General features: G+C 35.3%; 1 protein-coding gene across 4 annotated transcripts in view; it reads right to left on the reverse strand.

Moving 5' to 3' along the window:
* The window catches only part of LOC131935683 (TELO2-interacting protein 1 homolog), a 51532-nt gene that overhangs the window by 23933 nt on the left and 5697 nt on the right, over positions 1-21902 (reverse strand). For all 4 annotated transcript variants that reach the window (XR_009385968.1, XM_059292209.1, XM_059292211.1 and 1 more), the window contains exons 2-8: positions 8937-9146; positions 7337-7488; positions 6544-6622; positions 6288-6439; positions 5743-5861; positions 4634-4736; positions 2513-2702 (exon numbers count right to left, since the gene is read on the reverse strand). Coding sequence is in view for 3 of the 4 variants with exons in the window: in XM_059292209.1 (XP_059148192.1) it covers positions 2513-2702; positions 4634-4736; positions 5743-5861; positions 6288-6439; positions 6544-6622; positions 7337-7488; positions 8937-9130 (989 nt within the window). In the remaining variant the exon portion in view is untranslated. The remainder of the gene's footprint in view (positions 1-2512; positions 2703-4633; positions 4737-5742; positions 5862-6287; positions 6440-6543; positions 6623-7336; positions 7489-8936; positions 9147-21902) is intronic.

The raw sequence follows: 21902 nt of genomic DNA on the forward strand, positions 1-21902 counted from the left end.
AATCCAAGAATTCATCTAGTAATTCATCAGGAATGCTGGCAACATCAAGGGAAGCAGAGAATAGTTTCAGTGTCAATGCAGATTCTTCTTTCAGCTCAGGGAAATAACACTGCAGTTTGTTTTGAAGAGATTCAAGATGCCCAGAAATCTCCTCGTTAACATTATATGTATCTCACAATCAGATTCATCTACTACACTGCAGAGTTTCTAAAACACGGCAATATTTCCAAGATATATTTTTCTTTGCCAATTTTACAGCTTTGATAAAAAATGCCCCGAGATTATCTTGAAAACAGATCATATTCGTTTGTTTTCCCTAAGGCTTCAGGTTAAGCCTATTTTTCTGTTCGAATATATCTGCTAGGTATGCTACTCTCTCCAACCACTCTTTGTCATTAAAGTTTATCAAGAGGTCTTGTTTCCCTTGCACTTCCAAGTACAACTTGATTTCATCTTTCAATTCTAAAACATGATTCAGATTTCCTTTAGACATCCAGCATACTGTAGTATAGAAAAGCAGAACCTCGTGATAAGAATTAATGTATCTGAACAGTTCTTTAATCAGACGGGTGTTTAGGGCTCCATATTTAATGTAACTTACTTATTTTATTATCGAATGAAGTGCCTCTAGCAAAGGAGTTGGAAGAGTCTTGCTGGCGAGGTCTAACCGGTGAATCATGCAGTGGATTCCCTATTGTTGGGGAGTTAAATTCATCAGTAAATAGCCCACAGACAGCTTCAAATAACTTATTTATTTTCTCCATGATATCTTCACTTTTTGCTGTAGTTTCAAGTTCACTACAAAATAGAGAATCTTCTTTGATATCATCTGAATGTAGTTCACAAAACCAAGCAACTGCAAACACCAACAGCAACATGCAAGGTTTGACGAGATTTTCTCCTATTGTGTGAGGTTTGTTTTACTTGGCAAATTCTAATGCGGCTTCATATGATGCTTGCATTGATGCTGTGCTTCCTGGTGAAAAAGTATCTTGTGTTTACAACTAGCTTGATGCCGACAAAAGAACTCCATCTTTTTTGGTGTGTTCTGGATGACTCATCCAATATACCATTTTAGTTTTGATAAGATTCTTATAAACACAAGTTAACATCATCATCTTCATTCATGTGCACCCCATGTGGAGCATTAACATCATCATCCTCATTCCAAAAGACCTCATGTAAAGCATCGGTATGTAACCAAACCTCTCCATTGTACTGTTTTGGGTGATTCCTCAAAGTTGGGTCCACAAAATTCCAGCTGCTCCTGCCTCAACTGATCTTTTCCAAGTTTGTTTTTGGCCCACCTACTTTCCTCTTTTCTTGGTTATTCCATTCTAGTAACTGTCTGGTAATGTTGCTAGATGGTTTATACAAGGTGTGTCCAATTCATCCCCATTTAAACATTAGTATTTCTTTGCCCAGTTTTTCTCCACAGTTTGTCATTAGCAATATTTTTCGGCCACCTGATGTTCAATAAGCAACACGGGCCTCCACAACTTAATGAAAGTCTGAAGTTAATCTATGCATCTCAGAACCATATAGGAGCACAAATAAAAGATTGCTGTAAAACAGTCGTCTTTTGGAGAGCATAGACAATGTTCTTAACGTCCATGTTGTGTGGAGGGTGCTGAATGGGTACAAGACATATGGTGATGCAGCTTTTGATGACCTCATCGGCTCCCCCTAGCTTAATACACAACACACTTTCTAGGTATGTGAATTTTCCACTTGAAAATTGTCTTCTTTTTTGCATCTTAAGTGGGAGCTTATTTTAATGTTAACTCTCATCGCCTCCATTTTCCCCCAGTTGATCTTTAAGTCTGTCTTAAGTGCTTATTGACAGAGTTTGTTTAGCTTGGACTGAGTATGCTGTTGTTAGTGTGACAGGAGGCTGATGATGTCCTTAAAATCTAGGTCCTCCTGCTGTTTAGCAAGGGTTCATAGAATTCCTGCTTTTAGGTCTGAGGATGTTCTTCTCATAATCCAGTCAAAGACTTTAAAAGATCATTGGCAAAAGCATGCAGCCTTGCCACTCCAGTTGTCACTGAAAATGGGCTCGTTAACTTGTTGTTGATAATCTGGCAGTTGGAATCTTCATAGAGCTGTTGGATAATGATGGGAGGGATCCCATGGTGGTTCAACCTCCAAATGATATCTCTGCTTTGTCAAAATCAAAAAAGGTCAGGTTGAGAGGCGATTGCCTCTCAATAGACTATTCAATAATTATGTGCATAGTAGCTATGTAGTCTGTACATATCATGTTCTGGCAAAAACCTGCCTGTTCTGGTCTTAATTTCTTATCCAAGATAACATCTCTATTTTACAAAATTTTCTTTAACTTGATCTGATCTGTCCTTATACTGCAATCGACAAGCACCATTTAACATAATAATAATTATTTTTAGTTTTTCAAAATCTGACTCAGAAGGGTCCATTTTTTTTTAAAGAGGCCTCTATGGATACAGCTAAAGAAATTTAAAAAAAAAAAAAGAATTAAAATATTACTTACTTACTACAGTTTGCAAGCAATAGTTCTACAAATTCAACTATTGACATTCTTACTCTCCAGTTACTGTGAGTCCTCATTGAACAAAAGACATCAACCACTTTTGCCAAATTTTGAGATGAATGTTCAACCCATTTCTGAGATCGCTCTATATACAATGATTGAATTGTACATGACAATTTCTTTTGCATTTCTGGACAGAGAGTTAAAAAAATGAATGTTCAGAGTAATCTATAAATATAAATATATTAATGATAGTTTGTCTGCTTGTCCTTTATGCATTACTACACCTTTCATTAGAGTAGCATAAAACTGGGAAGCTGTGGAGAATACTCCTGGAAGGGTTCCTGTAAAATAAATTATTTTGAAGGGGCTGCTTTGGAATTGGGCTCTCTAGTGAGCACTATGTTGCCTACTTTTGTTTTAACGAGTACAATATATTATGGATATGATGGGCTACTATAATCGTTTATTAAATTGAACCATGTGCATCCTCCTTGCCCAGGCAGTGTGTAATTTACATTTATGAAAAATATTCTTGAATTTTAGAAATTTAATGTTTAATAACTTTAAAAAAAATTGTAATAAAAATTGATCTAAGGATAGTGTTTACCAATGTAAGTTTGTGTACTCCATCTAAGGATAGTGACTCCCAATGTAAGTTTAGGTACACCATCTAAGGATAGTGTTTACCTATGTAAGTTTGTGCACTCCATCTAAAGATAGTGTCTAACAATGTAAGTATGTGTATTTCTTTTTAATGATTGGTCTTCCAACATACACTTGGGTACTCCATCCTAACTATTGAGTCATGAACTGTGCACTTTGAATTCTCCTCTGAGATGTTTAGTACTTCTTTTTGTAGATAGCGTCCCCAAAAAAAGCATTTTGTGCTCCTTTCAAGTACTGAACCTGGTGGTCGATTGCGCAGATGAATAAAGCGGGAGTGATGGGAGTGATCTCCCCTAAGCTTTCTCAAATATTCTTATATAACACTATGGGGATGGCTATTCGGGATATAGACATGATTTGTAATCAATTTTTAAATACTAAATTTAAAAAACTAAAAATAATAGAATCTTGTAAAAAAAGAATTGCGCACCAAATGAACAGCAAACAACGCATGTATAAAAGTGCTGAACATTAGTAATTTAAAAAGAAAAAAATTAATTTTCAAAGAGTTAATTAAGCAACATTTTATGTCACAATACATTATCTCCAACCGACATGAAAAGTTAAAAATAACTCGGTCTGGTAGAAGTGTTTGAAATTTTTTTCACAATTTTCTGACCGTGATGGACAATACACAGAGGAATTCATATGCATTTTTCAGAAACTGAATTTAGCATAAAGTACTACTACTGGTTACCAGAAATTACTTAAAATTTGATAGAAAACAGAGAATTAGATCAGTTACTTATAGATCTATGTGAAAATTTGTCTGACTATCAGATATAAGTACACTAGTTTTAGGATTTTGAAAAACTGAAAGTAGAATTATTTCCACCTCCAGTACCGGAAATCACTAAAAAAGTTGAAATAAAACTACTAATTTAACATAATACTTAGATATGAAATTTCATCAACCTAGCTATAACGGTACTTAAGCTATCGCGTTCACAGTCAGACACACAGACAAAATCGCAAAACGAAGTTTTTTCAGATTCAGGGAGATGTCAAACGTTATGCTTTGGGAAAACATTGATTTTGATTAGAGCGGGGTGGACTCAGGGACGACGTATGGATTAATCCAGGATCCAAACTTGAGACAGCTATGTCTGCTTTATTAGTTATTTGTATGTTGCATAAACATCGTTGGCTTAGGATTCACCAGAATGGGCTGAACTATATTCTTTTTCAAACACTACACATAAAGATCCACCAGGTATTTTGTGTCAAATTGCCAGCACTTTTATCTTTAGCAGTAGCACACACACCAACACATATAATTATATGAGAGAAATTGGGAGGAACCTAGATTTGTTTTTTCAAGAATTTTGTGAACAGCATCCTTAAATAATTTCCAGAAAAGTAACATAATACAATACTGCAAATGGTAACTAAAATAAAAAAAAAATAAGACTTAAGTAGGAAGTAAAACAAAAATTAAATATTTGCTGATACCTCTGCTCTTTAATTTTTCATCCTCTTGTCTAACTTGACATTTAACAAGAAGGTGATCTGACATACATAACAGCAGGATTTGCTGGCATACTTTAATAGCTTTCTGAAAATTAATGTAAGAAATGAATGTTGTCCAAATTTTGTTATTAAAGCACGATGAAGACATATTATAAAACCACTTAATTTATACATTGAATTTAGTCTTATTCTCTAGGTTACTGAATGCTTGAATTTAGGGTGTCGCTTGCGATTTTAAATTTTATTATTATCTAATAACACTTAAACAAATAAAAACTACACTGTTCAACCTTTAATTTGATACGAAGTTCAATTATCAAAGTTAATCGGTAGGCTAGAAAACACTTTTTCAAAATGCACATTTATTATTAAATGGCTGCTTTACCAAAGCTCTATATCTTTGTAAAACTGTGTTCCCTTTTTAAGGTGTTGTTGTAACCCAGTTTACAAGTTTAAATTTTTTTTTCTGCTATAATTTGTCCCATTCAAAGACATGGCATGCTTAATGGGAGTGGCTTTTATGGCGGCAGCCTCATCAAATTTATTTTCTTTACAAATTGTTTTTCTTCTTATATTTATTTGTTAATGATGGATATTGTTTTGGTATGAAGGATCATTGTGGATTACCTTTCAATGCAATAATGTTTAGGTGGAAAGCATCAATGATTTTAGATCATATTTAAATGTAATTCTTACCTATCTTCTGCTCAAGTTTACCCAGCATGTTGGACAACTAAATTACGAATAACTATTGCACAACAAACACTTAGCATTCATTGCTTAATTATATAAGTATTGAAGTAGATTAAGCAAAATAAAATTCATTTAATCATATATATTTGAAATGACCACTAAACTTTGTAAAATTCTTTTTTGGATGACATGATTACCAAAGTAATGATAAAATAAAGTAGGTCATGCGACAACCTACTTGAATACCAATTAAAAGTTGGTTTAGTACAATTCAGAAGTAATTCAGAACTTAAGCAGTGATTAACAAGTCATATTTTATACAATCCTCTGTAATAGCTATAGATCTTTTTTAAAAGAATATTTTTCAACATTATTGTCAATTGAAAATCTTTTCATACCACAATAACACCTTGCCCTTGTTGAGCATCTCTTTTAACAACAATCACCATGCCAGTAACAATGCCAGGCAAGCAATGAGCAAACACATTCCCAAGTTCAACTGCCTTATCCTCACCAACTATAAAAGATGCAATTTAAAAGTTTTAAAATAATTTATTTACCTAAATCATAGATGGTGGGACAGTGGGGTTTAATGGCAAAAGTCTCAAGTTCGGATCCTGGCTCTTATGAGTACCTGACTTATGTAAGGTAAAGTAAATGCAGCTGGGCTTAGTGCTGATCACACTATCCCTTCATATGCCAGGTCACTAAAACAGGTGAATTTCACCTCACCTACTCCCTGGACTGTAAGGTTAGAAAAGGAACTTTACTTTTACAAGACAGAAAAGAAAGAATAACAAATAAAGCAAAACCACACAAAAAGTACTTCTAAGTGAATAACATCACTAGTAGGCCTATATTTTGGCACTTCAGTTTCACATACAAGATCATAAATAATAAATTGAGGGCTATAATATGATGAAATATAAAAAAAAACTCATACATTTGGTATTAGTTTGCATAAGCACAAGCAAACATTTTAATGCCAAGCTTTGATATTCTCTTGATTTTTCAAGTTTAGCTATCTTAAGTAGAATGGTTATAAGCTGAGCTAATGATGGCATGTTGTCAAGTATATAGAATTCATCCAGTATTCTGAAAAAAAAAAACAAACTATATGTAATGTACACAGTCCAACAAATTAAACATGCCACTAAATTTCCAGTGTCTCATTATAAAACATGAAAAAAAAAGCTCACTTGTCACAAGTCACATTTATTAACTGTATGATTGTTTCGATAACAACTAATGCAGTTTGCTCTGATACCTTAACGGAATCTGAAAGTATAACATATCAAAATGCAACAGTAATCTGATTATTAGTATGCATTCTATATCAGTGGTTCTTAACCTTTTAAAGGTACCGAACTCCCTTCAGCTTCATGTACACAATCACCAAACCCTTCTTAATAGGAAAAATAAAACATGATTTTTTAAAAATTCAAACATAGGTATGTATTTTACAGTTCAGAAATGTGCAGCTTCACCTAGAATTCAGTGTTGTGTTCTTGTATTTTCAATTTCCATGTAGCTTAACCCTGACGGTACTTATAAGTATAGTTTGACTGTTAAATCAAGTAGTACCCCTGACCACATGCGAAGGACATCCAGTCAACAGATCCCAGGTGCAAAGTTAGCAGCTGCCAAATAGCACCATAATTCCAGGGTGAAGCCTCAACAAACATTTTTTAAATTGCAGAAACCTCCTCAGGAGTATTCTAAACAGTTTCCTAAAGTTTCATGCCTATTAGATAAAGGTGTAGTAATGCATAATAGGCAAACTTTTACTTTTACATCTAATGAAAATGTAGTTTTTCTTTCTTAGTTTTTATTACAAAGGTTTAGATTATGGTTTTCTTTAAAAATTTAAAAGAGCAACATTTTATTGTAATAAAATAATAATAATTAACTTCACATACAAATGGTTCTTTACAAAAGTGGCTCAACAAGCCTGTTTTTAACAGTGAAATATTTATAGTTAAGTATTATTACCATGCAATCTTGAACATTCTGTCTGTTCTGGGTGAGTCAATCTAATGATAAGATTGTTGAAGATGCTCTTCAATATTGCTAAATTAACAATTTTGGATTTTCTTAGAACAGCCATTAGTATTTCACACAATGTCATCAGCGATGTGTCAGATCTAGTAATTTATAAATATAAGAAAGATATAATAAAATCTTTAAACAATACATGTTCACATGGTTTTTAAATTGTAAAACGACAGTCAATTAACTATTTTCTTTTTCTTTGTTCTTAATTGTAATATTGCAGGGAATTTCTTCCAATACAATTAAGTATTATGTGTTTATACGTAAAAACTGAGTTTGCTCTAAGAATAAGTATACTATAAACACAAAACCTGCAACACGTTAATTTTATAAGTCAACATTTTTCCCAATGTATACTTTAGCGTTCGAACTTGCACAGCATTTACACTTTCAACAGATATACTATACTTGACCTACTTATATGTATACTATACACGAGCCGACCCGCAGCGTATCATACGCCGCTATTTAGTTGTTTTATTTTCTACTTTTCAGTAATTCATAATTTGTGAATTCGACAGTACCAATGCTGCCACTGAAAATATTTGCTTTAAAACACTAACCCCCCCCTCTTTCCCCTAACCCCGACCCTACACCCCCCCCCCCCCCTCTGTGAAAGCAGCCTCCTCTTAGTTAATTCTTAATTACCCCCTGTAAGTTTAAAATCGAACTAAATTATCTGCCACTAATAGAAACCCAGCTGTACTACGGCTCTACGATTTGTAAACATTTAGCTTTGTAAAAATTTAGAGTGAACACCGCTCACCAGACAATGTTGGGGTGGGGTGGGGGATGGTAGTGAGGAGTGATAGTGATAGAGAGAAAGAGAGGGGACTGCAAGGAGGCGCTTGCAGCTTGTTTTCTAACTGATCCCAGAAGAGAATTATATATATAGATGTTATGCGTAAATGCCACATCTTCTGAGTAGCTGAGTACAAAAACATCAGACATGTTCTGATTTTTCAGACACATGTGCATGTGTCGAAGCATAGTAAGCATCCTAATTGCTAGCACTCAACTGAATTTTTGAGCACACACTGTTAAATGTATAACTTCTATCTACTAAAAAAATATTTTTTTATTAATTACTAATAATTTCCTTCATTAAATCACAAACACGTTTTAATGAAATATTTAAGGCTTAAAGAATTTTGCATTAAACCAGTTTAGACTTTAATAAAAAAAACAGGTAATTATAAAATATAATTTAAACAAATTTACTGTTGCAGCCAGAAATTTCTGTGCTACAAAGAAGCAAATTAATTTATCCCTCCACCCAGGTGTGAGGAGTACCTGGCTTACCTTGGAGATTTTCAATACACGTACATACAAGTATCAATTTTAAAATTAAAATTTAAAAAAAAAACAACTAGTTCTAAAAAAAAAAATTGATCTAAAATAAATTAAACACTTTAATTGATGTGACAGCCAGTAAGGTACTTAAATAATTCCTAAATGAAAAAAATATTGTATAAGTTTGCTTTATTTACAAATTTACAATTTCAATTCTAAATACAATACAGCATAACTTTATACTCACAGTTCTGTTTGTAACCACACTTGTATTGGAAAAATTATATAACTTTGCAATTCTTGAATAATCTTCTCATTCAGCTTTAGCAACACTGATGTGAGGTCTCTGGCATTTTGATGGGTGATTTCTTTTAAAAGTGCAAGAGTCAAAGGGCATAACTCATTCACAGCCTCACATTTCTCATTCTCTTGATCATTCATTTTGATACAACTGTAACTGTGTAAGATAAAAAAAAAAAGCATAAAATGATTAATATTTAATCCTTGATTGCATTAATACATTATTATCATCTAAGCTTTGAGTACTTAGAACCTGACATTAAGTAAGTACTACTGTTACAGGTATTTTGTGCAGCTTTAAATTGATATATTATTACAAAAATAAATCTCACAAATGAATAAAATGCACTAAAAAGTAAAAAAAATAAATTTAAATAGGTGTAACTATACTAATGCTATACGCGGGTATGACTAAAATCAAATAGAAAATAGAATAAAAACTAGAATCAACAATAAAATTTTGAAAATGATACACAATACTAATGACGTCATTGACCATAGAGACACCTTATTTATTTGTCTATGTAACCCTCACTCAGTGGGGATGCTTTTACCCACTGAGGTGTTGTGGTTAAGACGGGCTGACCCTGAGATTAAGGACAAATTGAAGCTACGCTGTTGTCCACTAATTGACTTTATTCAACAGTACATCGAGCCACGACGGCGATGTAGAACAACAGTAGTACGATGATTAGAGATGAATAATGAAACAAACCAAAAGTAGAAAAAAGAAGAACTGTAGCCCTAAAACAAATGTAAACAAAAAGTTACATCAATGATAACACCACGTGTAGGCTACAAACATACAAGGGTGCAATAAAATATGTTGCGGCCAGTACACAGTACTGCCAATAAGTACCAATAAGTAGTACAATAATAAATACTTGAATAACTACTCAACCTAACTACTGTGCAACATGCAGCACTAGCAGGAATACACAAATAAGTATTCTAACAATAAACATAATTTATATAACCACACTACCTTCATTAGGTCTACACTAGGCATGCTGCCCAGCTTCGCTTAGGCTTTCGAAAACATTGAGAATTTGAATGCTTAATTAATTTGCCCGAGGGTCGGTCTACGACCTCAAGAGTTATGAAGAGGTTCCTCCGTGGACATTTTTTTTTCGATTTATAGCTCATATAAGGTACCGGTCAGTCGAGGTCAGTTTTGACCCCCTCATCGTAGACTTTTCGGCCAACCGGCCCCCGTGCTCTGTCGCCCCAAGGCAAGATCCTGCCAAATTTGAAGCGCCTGCGGCGCCGGGAAGTGCCTTATCGGACACCCGACAATCTAGATCTAGATTCCTAATTGAATTTTTTTTTTTAAGTTTAGTCCGAGCAAAATTAAAAAAAAATACATTAACCAAGTTGACTTGGTGGGTCTCGAACCCGCACCACCTGCGTGGTTTATAGTACACTAACATCTCCGCTATTTAGGCACCTTATAAAATACAGAGAATGAAAGACGTAATTTAAAATCTTAACTTACGCGAATATGCCTATTCTTTCAAATTAATTTTTTTATCCCAAATTAGCCAGTTCCAAACAAAGATTTTGTATAAATAAATGTTATGAGTTTAGGCCGGAAAAATTGTATTGTATACATTTCATAGTGTACGTAGATCTAAATCAAATTTGAATGAAATAGTTCATTTCTTTTTTATTCTAAACACGGCAGATGACGTCATTAGTAAGCAATAGTGTCGTCACAGTTTTATGCGTTCTTTTACACATCTATTAATGCTTTTCCCGTTGCATAAATAATACTGTTTCTCTATATTCGAATACGCCTTTATTTTATATTTTTCTTCTTTAAATAAAATTGTGGTTATACATTTAAAACATCTAACATATTATTTTCAACAAAAGTCCGTATAAAGTTCTCCATATATTGCTGCCGTTTCTGACGTGATGTCCGGCGAAAATTTTTTGCGGACAGAGAGACAGAGAGAGAGATGTGCGAACGTGGCCCATTATAGTATTAGATTGTTATGTCTACCTCTTGGTACCTTCACCCTCCGTGTCCACAGCCACCAGCCTTGCGTGTGACTGACACGGCTAGGCATGAACTACCCAGGTAAAAATCGCTCACAGAAGAGCATGCAAAACAACTACATCAACAGGGCTACGGCCCCACAGGGGCCACAACTCAATGAATTAAAACTTTATTCTTATATTAGATGTAACACATATGGTTACCAGCCAAGGGGGGCTTGGCTGTTAACCATATGTGTTACATCTAATATTAGAAGAGTAGCTAGATATAAAAAAACAACAGCAAAAGTAAAACATATGTAGTTAGGTTAAAGGTTAGGGTTGTTATAAGGTTATTCTGGTTAAATTTCCGAATCAGGTTAAAATGCTGTCTATGAATAAAGCTCAGAATTTTTGGTCACATTTTCATTTCCAGTTAACATTCCATTGCAGATTAAATTTTATTTCCATTAAAATTTCTGGTTCTAGAAAAAATGTATAGGTTTCCGCTTTTTAATTTTGTATTCAGTTAAAATATCATTTTCGGCTAAACTGATATTTCATTTTATTAAATTTCCGGATCAGGTCATGACTGTTCCGAAAAAAATTACGGTTAAGATTTCAGTTTAATTTCTGGTTCTGGGTAAAGCTCTGCTTCAGTTATATTTTAGTTTCTGGTAAAAATTTAGCTTTTGGTTGAATTTCCGGAACCATTTAAAAAGGTGGTTCTGGATAGAGTTCCATTGTATGTTATATTTCGATTCAAATTAAATTTTAGTTCCAGATAGATTTACAGTTCTGGTTCCGAGGTTTAGATTTACATTTGGGTTGAAGTGTAAACATTGATTTGGTTTAGAGCAGGGGTTCCCAACCTTTTTTTACTCTAGAGCACATTCTAAAATATCGGTAGGGTGGCGGGCACCACCTATTTTAAATCGACAAACTCCTTCCAGAGGCGTAGCGACCCTTCACGTCACCCGGGGACAAAACTTTCGATTTGCACTCCCCTCAAATTTTCTATTTGCACCCCCCCTCTCAAACTTTCGATTTCCATCCCCTTCAACCTTTCAATAATGTTTATGAAAAATATTCTGTCTCTGTCAAATAGTGAGAGGCGGGCAAATACGAATCGTTCGGCGGGCGCCATAGCGCCCGCGTGCACGGGGTTGGGAACCCTTGGTTTAGAGAAAAGAAAGTAACGCTGATTTTTAGCTATTTTGTTTCTTTCTTTGCTTTATCACAAATGTTCTTCAAAATGTAGTACTGAACAATTACTATTATAAGATATAAGCCTACCCGCTCGTAGTTGATTTATTGGTTTATTTTCTACTTTTCAGTAATTCATGATTTGTGAATTCAACACCACCTTCATGCCGCCCCCCCCCCCCCCCCCCCCCATGAAAGCAGCCATCCGTGATGACAGTTTACAGACGACAATGAAAAGATCAAGCAGAACTTGTTAGCTCCCCTTAGTTTCAAATAGTTTAAAAACTAGATAATCTGCCCCTAATAGCTGTCACTAATTCAACCAGTCTCAATGATTGTAAACATTCGGTGTGAGCCACAGCTCACCAGACTGGTGGGGGTCATAGCAATATGATCTGTTGCGCATGCCTGGAGAGCGAGGGAGGGGGCAGAAGGAGGGTTAGATAGTCGGCTTACATTGTGGTGGTGTCCACGAAGATAATTATATATATATAGATATTTCTTAAATAAGTATAGATTTTTAGCGCAATTTCCATTCTGGAGAATTGCGTTTATTAACTCGTCTTTTCTGGGAATGGATGGATGTGTGTTCGCAGCTTTAAGTCGTATCTCCTCCTCAACGAAGCAATATCGAGGACTAGTTCCAAAAGCAAATTTGTTAAGCAAGTTCCGAGGATGATAGTGGGCCAAAAAAATTCCCGGAATTCCTTCCTGGATTTCACAGAAAAGCCAAAAAACCTCAAAAAAATGCAGTTTTTGGCCCATATCTCGGCAACCAGACCACTTAGCGACTTGAAACATTTACCAATCGATTCCTGCCATAATTTAGAACAATATTGCCGAGGAAAGTTTTCAAAAATATCCTTTCGTTTGGTCACAAATTTTAAAATTACATAAACACCTACAAACCGATCGTTCTCCTAGCTTGAACGCACCCCAGCATTATACATCAGAGCTATTTTTAGATAACATAAGGAAATTGCGCTAAAATTGTCACTAGACTTTTTAATTAACTTGTTTAAGATATCTATTCCTGTTTGTGCCCAAGACATTTGAGGCAGATGAGGTAGAGTTAATGTTTTAACGACCACGGAATACATAGGAAAGTGTGGTCAGTACTATGATGACCAACAGCCTTAGTTTCCTTAACATGAATCAGGTACTTATAAGAGCTAACTGTACATATGGAGGTCCTACAGATTTGATCCTGGGATCCGAACTCAAGACTTTCGGGTTAGCAGTCGTAAGTTGTACAGCCTACACAATATAATTCACAATAAAAAATATAATGTACAAAAAGTTAGGGGAAGATGACAATGTGAAATCATTAGAAAATAAACCGGGAGTGATCTCCCCTAAACTTTCTCGAATATTCTTATATAAAACAACAGGGGATGGGAACTCGAGATATAGTAATGATTTTTAATCCATTTTTAAATACTTAAACTTTTTAAAATAGAATAGAATCTCATAGAAAAAAGAATTGCCCACCAAGCGAATGCCAAATAAAGATGTGTATAATAGTGCGGAATATTATTAGTACTTTATAAATTCACATGCATTTTTTGAGAAATCGGAAAGAGTGATAATTACTACTTCCGGTCAACGGAAATTACTCAAAATTTGACAGAAGGTAGAGAATTAGATCAGACATGCCTACCCCTGTCAGCCAAAAGTAGGAACAGTTATGCCTAAAAAGAGGAATTTGAAGCCAAAAAGAGGAACATACGCGCAGGCGCAACTTTACTAAGTCAAAAATAAAAATAATTAAAAATTACTCTAATGACATTAGTAAGCTTCTAGTCCTATATAACTAGTCTCTAGGATACATTTAAATACTGCTTAATGTCAGCTTACATTTTAAAAAATAAATTAACCAGTAAACCCCCCCCCCCCCCCCGAATAAAAATCATAGCTTTGACATAACATTATTGATTTGATTATTTATGTCTTGCTATGTTCTAGGCTATATGAAGGCTGAAGGCTTCATCATATGTAATCTATATATATAATTCTCTTATGGGAGACATAATAGAAAACAAGCTGCAAGCGCGCCGTACAGTTCCCTCTCTTCCTCTCTATCGCTACCCCCCCCCCCCACCTTTCCACATGGTCTGGTGAGCTGAAGCTCACGCTGTTTACATTTTACAATCATAGAGCCAGGTTTGGTGACGGCTATTAGGGGCAAATAATTTAGTTTGAAACGATTTTAAACTTAGAGGAGGTAACTAAGAGGAGGCTGCTATCACATGGGGGGGGGGGGGGGGGGGGGGTGTTAGTGTTTTTAAGCAAATATTTTCAGTGGCAGCATTAGTACTGTCGAATTCACAAATTATGAATTACTTAAAAGTAGAAAAAAACAACAACTAAATAGCGGCGTATGATACGCAGCGGGTCGGCTCGTATATTATAATATAAGTTATGAGCAAAGACCCTTGATCTACCTAGTAATTAAGTAAAACTCCTAGTAACTTCTTACTAAGTTCTTCATAATAGTAGTTACTAATTAAGTTAAACTTACAAGATAGATCAGTATTCACTATTTCATTATCTACTAGTAGATCTAGTTACAATTCTAGATCTAGTAGTAGTAGATATACTACTAACTAGATCTAGTATTAGATGATACTGGTAAATATTGTAAGTAAACTAGGAAACAGAAACGTGTGCCAAAGGGAGATAATCGCTTTTTCCTGACATTTTTTTTCAATTTACTTTATTACCTTTCTTTATTAATTTTTTTTTCAAAAAAAAAAAATCGTAAGCAACTAAGTCAATTTCAGAATGACGGAACAAAAAACTTTTTTAGGGGAAAAAGCGGGACGGTTCTAATTTTTCTTTAAACTAAAACCAAAATCACCACCTTAATTCAATTTAACCGGAAACGAAAAATGACATTGAAAACGGATTTTTATCCAGAATCGGTACTTCAATCGGATTTAAGCTTGATCTCCAGTAGTTACTGCACATTTATACTAATGTTACCGTTATTGAATAAATAAATAAATAAACAAATTAAATAAATACCACAACTAATCACAATCATGTCAAAAGTCGCATTTAGAGTTTCTTTTAGGCGACTCGGCTTGCCCCCAACCCCTCCCCACACACACACACCTCAAAGCACATCTACCGTCCCATTCAACGAAATATAATTATATTAATTTTCCAGTGTCCACCCCTCCTAGAAAATTCCACCCCCGACCCCGAAAATTTCAAGTACCCCCACCCCTTTCTGGAGAGGAAAAAGTCTGAAAGAAACACTGGTCGCATTTGTAGATCATACAAATTAAAGGAAGAACCTGGGCGGGGCTTGTCAGATAGATAGATACACAGAAAGCGAAACTATTATAATAGATAGCACAAAAAACGTCAATGATGTCACGAGACTAGGTAATAGGCTTCCATGCGGGTGGCACGGGTTCTAGACACATCATGTCAATGTTAAAAAAAAAATTTTTTAGATGTCAATGATAAAGTTGTCTATCGGGACTTGGCGGGATAGAGGGCAGGTGAAGTAAAGTTCTCCTTTTCTTTGTCCTCAGAATATGAAGGGATATAGTGGTCAGAGAATGCTCGGCCGGAATAGTTTTTTTAAACTTGGCGGGGCACTGGGCAGGTGAGGTAGAGTTGAGTAGGTCACCTATGACGCCAGTATGTGAAGGGATAGTGTGGTCAGACCCATGCTCAGCCAAAATCGGTGTTTTTAAAAAGATAAAAAACGTCTTTTTTGAATGTGGGGTCTGGTTATTTTGTGATGATAAGTGACAGACGTGATGTCATTTATGGATGATCCCCGAAACACACAGTTATCTAACTAGATACCATTTTAAAATTCACACCGAATAAATAACAGGTGAAATAGCAAATCCTTTTAATTAAATTTTTTTTAATTAGTTATTATTTATAATTCATGTTTTCATCGCAATTTTCCCAAATTGTTTTTTCTTTTAGCAAAACATGTAATTTTTTTTTTCTGCAAGTATGTTTGCAACCACATAACATAAGAAAAAATAATAATGAAAGTAACTCTTTCATGAATGACTGAAAAAAAAATGTGAATAATAGGCCAAATTGAATGCCAAAAGGTATGAAGGGATTTGATGGGTTCGAAACCCGCAATATCTGGCACCAGAGACACATACAAATCCACTCGACCCCACAGCTTCATGTTTGATGTTTTCAACATTAAATGTATTAAAAACAGTCACGACTGTGAATACCCCTAATACTGCTATTCTCAGTCGAGTGGGAATAGACACCTTGTTACTAAATTTGTCATGGTAAAATTTTTCAAAATATGGCATGCCATCAAACTGAAACAAGCCTGCACAGTTATTAATGCAAATTTACATAAAAGAACCACCCGTTTCATAATTTATCAATAGCATTCAAAATATTTTTGCAATAGGCCTATCCATAATTGTGATGACGCAATGTTGCGTCGAAGCCAGGTAGATAGCAGAAATAGGCTTTAGCGTGTTAGTCAGAGGTAGACCAATGGAAATTCAGAGACTGACCGGTCACGTGGTATGGTCAGCTGACCACTGAGGCGTGGGGCAGGAGAGCGATAGGCGAGGACGGGATAGGTAGCGGTCAGAGACGGCCGAGAATGTAGATAGTTAGGAGATCATGATTAGATAGCGAAGAGTAGAGAAGGTGTTAGGTTGTAGAATGTAGATAGTGTTAGGATTGGTCGTGGGAGTTAGTAGTATAGTGAACAGTCAGTAGTAGAAGTAAATAGTACAGTGTAGATCAGTTAGGTAGAAACTTGAACATATATATCATTTTAATAAAGAACAATTATAGTTGAACTTGAACTGTGTGTTATTGGATTCATTCGTTCCGCATCATACAATCCCCACCCTCACATCTGGTGGAGCGCGGGTCGAGTAAGGGAAAGAACGTATATCAGCTATTCATGACGGAGTATGACTGGTGTATTGCTTATCTCTAACTCATCACAACAGCGGGTTTCTTCAACCGGACCGAGTTTGGATTAACAACACAAGGGAACTGTCACCATGTTCACAAAGATAAGTACCTTCCAAATTTTTTTTTTTTAACGTTGGGTTTGGACCGTGCTGGATAGCTTGTGCCAGCGGTTTTTCTGCCTCACACATTCTTATGTTACGCCCTGTTGTCTTAGTTTTGTTAACTTTTCTCTACACACACACATACACATACACAACCATGGAGGCAGAGTTTCAATGCTATAAACAGGGCATACCATTAGACAAAACAGGAGAAGAAGTTGAAACATTTGTAGAGAATAAGTTAAGAAACAAGATAGTCAAGATAGTAAAACACGTCAAGAACAAAAGCAGAGTTAGGGTTAGAATTAGAGAAACGGAAAGTACAGCACATAGATAACACGCAACTGCCCAAGAACATCAACCCCATGACCAAGAATGTGACCCGGACCGTCCCCATAAATGATTTTGAACAACGGACATAATTGTGAAGTCAAGTCGAGTATTTTTTGTGTTAATCTAAGTAGTCGAAAAAATCGGCGTGAAGTCGATATAGTTGAAGTCGAAGTCAGTGTAGTCAAACTGAAGTCAATTGTGTTATTGAAGTCAGTGAAGTATTAGTCAGAACTGAAGTCTTTGAAGTTGAAGTAAGGTTAATTTAAGTCAGTCGTTGAAGTCTTTGAAGTCATATTGAAATTGTTGAAGTCATACTGAAGTTGTTGAAGTCAAAGTGAAGTCTTTGAAGTCATATTGAAATTGTTGATGTCAAAGTGAAGTCTTTGAAGCCATATTGAAGTCGTTGAAGTCAAGGAAAAGTCTTTGAAGTCAAAGTGAAGACGTTTAAGTCGTCGAAGTTTAAGTCGGTCAGTGAAGTCTTTTAAGTTGAATTGAAGTGAAGTCGTCGAGGTCAAGTTAGTCTTCAAAGTGAAGTTAGTCGTCAAGTTGAAGTAGTTGAAGTCGTCAAAGTGGAATCAGTCGTTAAATTGAAGTCAGTCAAATTACTGAAGTCAGTTAAAGTGAAATAAGTCGAGTTACTGAAGTCATAAGTGAAGTCAGTCATTAAGTCAAGCCAGCCAGTTTTTTGTCAGAAGTCAGATAGTGAGAGCTGCTCCACTATATGATTACGTATTCAAATGTTGATTTGAAATGGCACGATTAATTATATACACTTACATGTCTATTCTTTTTGTGAAGCTATTTCTAAGCTCTAGTAGTGTTTACGTCTATTGAGTTTATTAGGCTTTACAGATTGTTGTTAGATTAGAGTGTACTGATTTTTTTTTATTTGGTTATGTTGTAATGTTATTTTTTTATGTTTTTTATGCCGCCAGACAAATGTTCAGCACGTATAAAATTTGGGATTGAGTTTTTTTTAATGGAAGGTACCTCTGTCTGAATACTTGTCTGCGCGGGCAATAAAAAGTCCACGTAAAACCATTGCTCATGGTCTCGTAATACAATTTCAGACCCACTACGCTTATTCAGAATGAGACGAGATGAAGCAGACACTTCAAAGAATGCCGCCACCTGAAGCCCTGATTACGTTGAGTTACCTGGACAGCGAACAGCCCTGCCGAACAGCGAATTGCCCTGGTCAAGATAGCGGACGCATCGCCACCGCTTCGCCCCCGCACTGGAGTTGAATAACAGACCGCCAGCTACGTACACCTACGTCGGCACATACAAAGGGTAGACGACCCATCGTCCAAGTTCCCAGCGTCGGAACGTTACGTCGTTGTTCGCCACCGCATCAGACAGCTCCAGTTCATCGCATAACCACTCTACGTGGACGTCTCAACCAGCGTTGAGATGAGATTGTTGCGTCATCACATTGACCAACGAAGTTACGCATACACCCGCCTCATGGGAATTTACATCAAAACTCGCCACAACCACCCACCACAGAGGAACGCCAGCAATTACATAACACTTACACATACACTTACACTGCTCGCAGAGCCCGTTCAACCAGTTACACATTGCTACTAAGATTGGCTCAAGGCCAGTACACGACAACCTAACCAGAACTGAGTTACACATGATTAGATTCAATCAAACCATAACATAGACATACATTATCAAGCAGAGACACCACAGACGTCAGGATACTTACACAAAAACTAGAACAATGACATTTTTTTTCAGGAACACAGACACAAGATTTTATGTTTTTGTAAACTGTGCTGTCCCATTTTGTATTTGATTTATATGATTGATGTTAGGGATAGAATAGAGTAGTAAGACAGATAGTTGTTGATGTATTAGATTAGTAGCAGACGCTGAAAAATATAATTTGTCAGCTACAGAAAGGGAGGGAGATATGTGATGACGCAATGTTGCGTCGAAGCCAGGTAGATAGCAGAAATAGGCTTTAGCGTGTTAGTCAGAGGTAGACCAATGGAAATTCAGAGACTGACCGGTCACGTGGTATGGTCAGCTGACCACTGAGGCGTGGGGCAGGAGAGCGATAGGCGAGGACGGGATAGGTAGCGGTCAGAGACGGCCGAGAATGTAGATAGTTAGGAGATCATGATTAGATAGCGAAGAGTAGAGAAGGTGTTAGGTTGTAGAATGTAGATAGTGTTAGGATTGGTCGTGGGAGTTAGTAGTATAGTGAACAGTCAGTAGTAGAAGTAAATAGTACAGTGTAGATCAGTTAGGTAGAAACTTGAACATATATATCATTTTAATAAAGAACAATTATAGTTGAACTTGAACTGTGTGTTATTGGATTCATTCGTTCCGCATCATACAATCCCCACCCTCACAATAATCCATATCTATAATAAACCGGGAGTGATCTCCCCTAAACTTTCTCGAATATTCTTATATAAAATAACAGGGGATGGGAACTCGGGCTATAGACATGATTTTTAATCCATTTTAAATACTTAAAGTTTTAAAAATAGAATAAAATCTCGTAGACAAATTAATTGCACACCAAGTGAACGCCCAATAAAAAAGCGCATAATAGTGCGCAATATTATTAGTACTTTTAAAATTTACATTAGTTTATTGAGAAATTGGAAGTAGCGTAAATTACTACTTCCAGTCAACGGAAATTACTCAAAATTTAACAGAAGGTAGAGAATTAGATCTTTTACTTACATGTGAAATTTCATTTATCTATCTGAAACTGAAATAGTACTCAAGTTATAGGCTTTTGAAAAATTCAAAGTAGGAAAAGTACCACTTCCGGTTATCGGAAATCGCTCAAAAGTTGATACGGATCTACGATTTTGATATAATACTTATATATGAAATTTCATCAACCTAGCTGTAACGGTACTCAAGTTATCGTGTTTACACACTGACACACAGACACACACACACACAAGATTGCAAAATTATGTTTTTCCGTATCAGTGAGGTGTAAAACGTCGAGATCTGTAAAAATCTCGATTTTTTTTTTGCACGATTACAATACTTTCTCTATACTTCGTATATACGAAAAAGTAAAAAGCAATGTATGTGTGTTTATTTGTGTGTTTGTCTGTCTTTTATGGATTACAACACCTTTCATCTGATCGCCATGAAACTTTGGGAAGTTGTTGAGAATTGATCTTTTAACACCTATCAAGACAACAGGCTTGCAATAGTTATGATAATTTGCTATGAGCAAAGGTATTCATGAAAACTAACGCTTTATGTACCTCATTTTCATTGAGCATAGCATTATAGAAGTCTTCCATAATTGACCTCACGCGGTTCTGCTCAAGTTGACGTCACATTAGCATAGCATATGTGACATAGTTCATTTTTGGTATTTATTTGGTATTAACAGTTTGACAACAAAGGTTCTTTAAAATGTGTTTGAAAGGTTAGGACTTGAGATCTACCATAAATAACATCACACACTTAATGGGTGGAGTAACTGGTTTTTGAGAGACGTTTTACATGGGAAGGGGGAGGGGTAAGAAACATGAAACTACGTATTTTGACTAATACAAAAATGCCTAAAACATTCTATTTTGTTAGAATTATGGCCTGACTTCTTAGAAGACAGGGCAAAAAGGAAAATTTTGACAATACAAATTTTTTGTGACAGTGAAAATTGGGGGTGGGGGTTAAGGCAATGAGAAGTAAAAAAACAAGACGCCATTTATGATTAAATCACTAATTAAAGGGGGGAAAAAAACATGAAATGAAAATGGCAAACAAACAACAACAGTAAACTCAAACTAATATTTAAATACACATTAGATTTAGTTGTAGTAGCTCTACAAAACTCGGGACTTCCTTAATTTATAAAAATTGTATCTCATAATATTATCATAATAACAATTCTAGAAATTATGATGTTTATTGTCAGTCAATTAAATCGTTTAAAGAATTTAAAAAAATACTTTGTAATTGTAAGTCTATTTTAAAACAAGACAATCGTATTTAACAGCAATTAGCAATAGCTGCAATACATCTCCATACTAATAGAAATTAAAGGGAAATCACTCAAAATAATATTGTATTAAGATCTTAAGATGGTCGCTGTTTTTAATAGCAAATTTAGTATCTGGAACATTGTTGTTAAATATTAATTTCAGGAATTTTTTTTATTGATTTGACCCTTAACTTAAGCCTTAACTGTGGTTTAATTATTAACAGCCTTACTCAATTATCTTTAGGCCTAGTATTTTAGTACAATATACAAAAATATAGGCCTAGGCCTATTCATAATTATATATTAAGCCATATTCATTATGATTAGGCTAGTTACCTTATCTATCTATCTATATACATAAAAAGCAATTTGTGTG

Source organism: Physella acuta, unplaced genomic scaffold (genome assembly GCF_028476545.2).
Source record: "Physella acuta isolate Inbredline_101_S28 unplaced genomic scaffold, ASM2847654v3 ptg000153l, whole genome shotgun sequence".
NCBI lineage: Eukaryota > Metazoa > Mollusca > Gastropoda > Physidae > Physella > Physella acuta.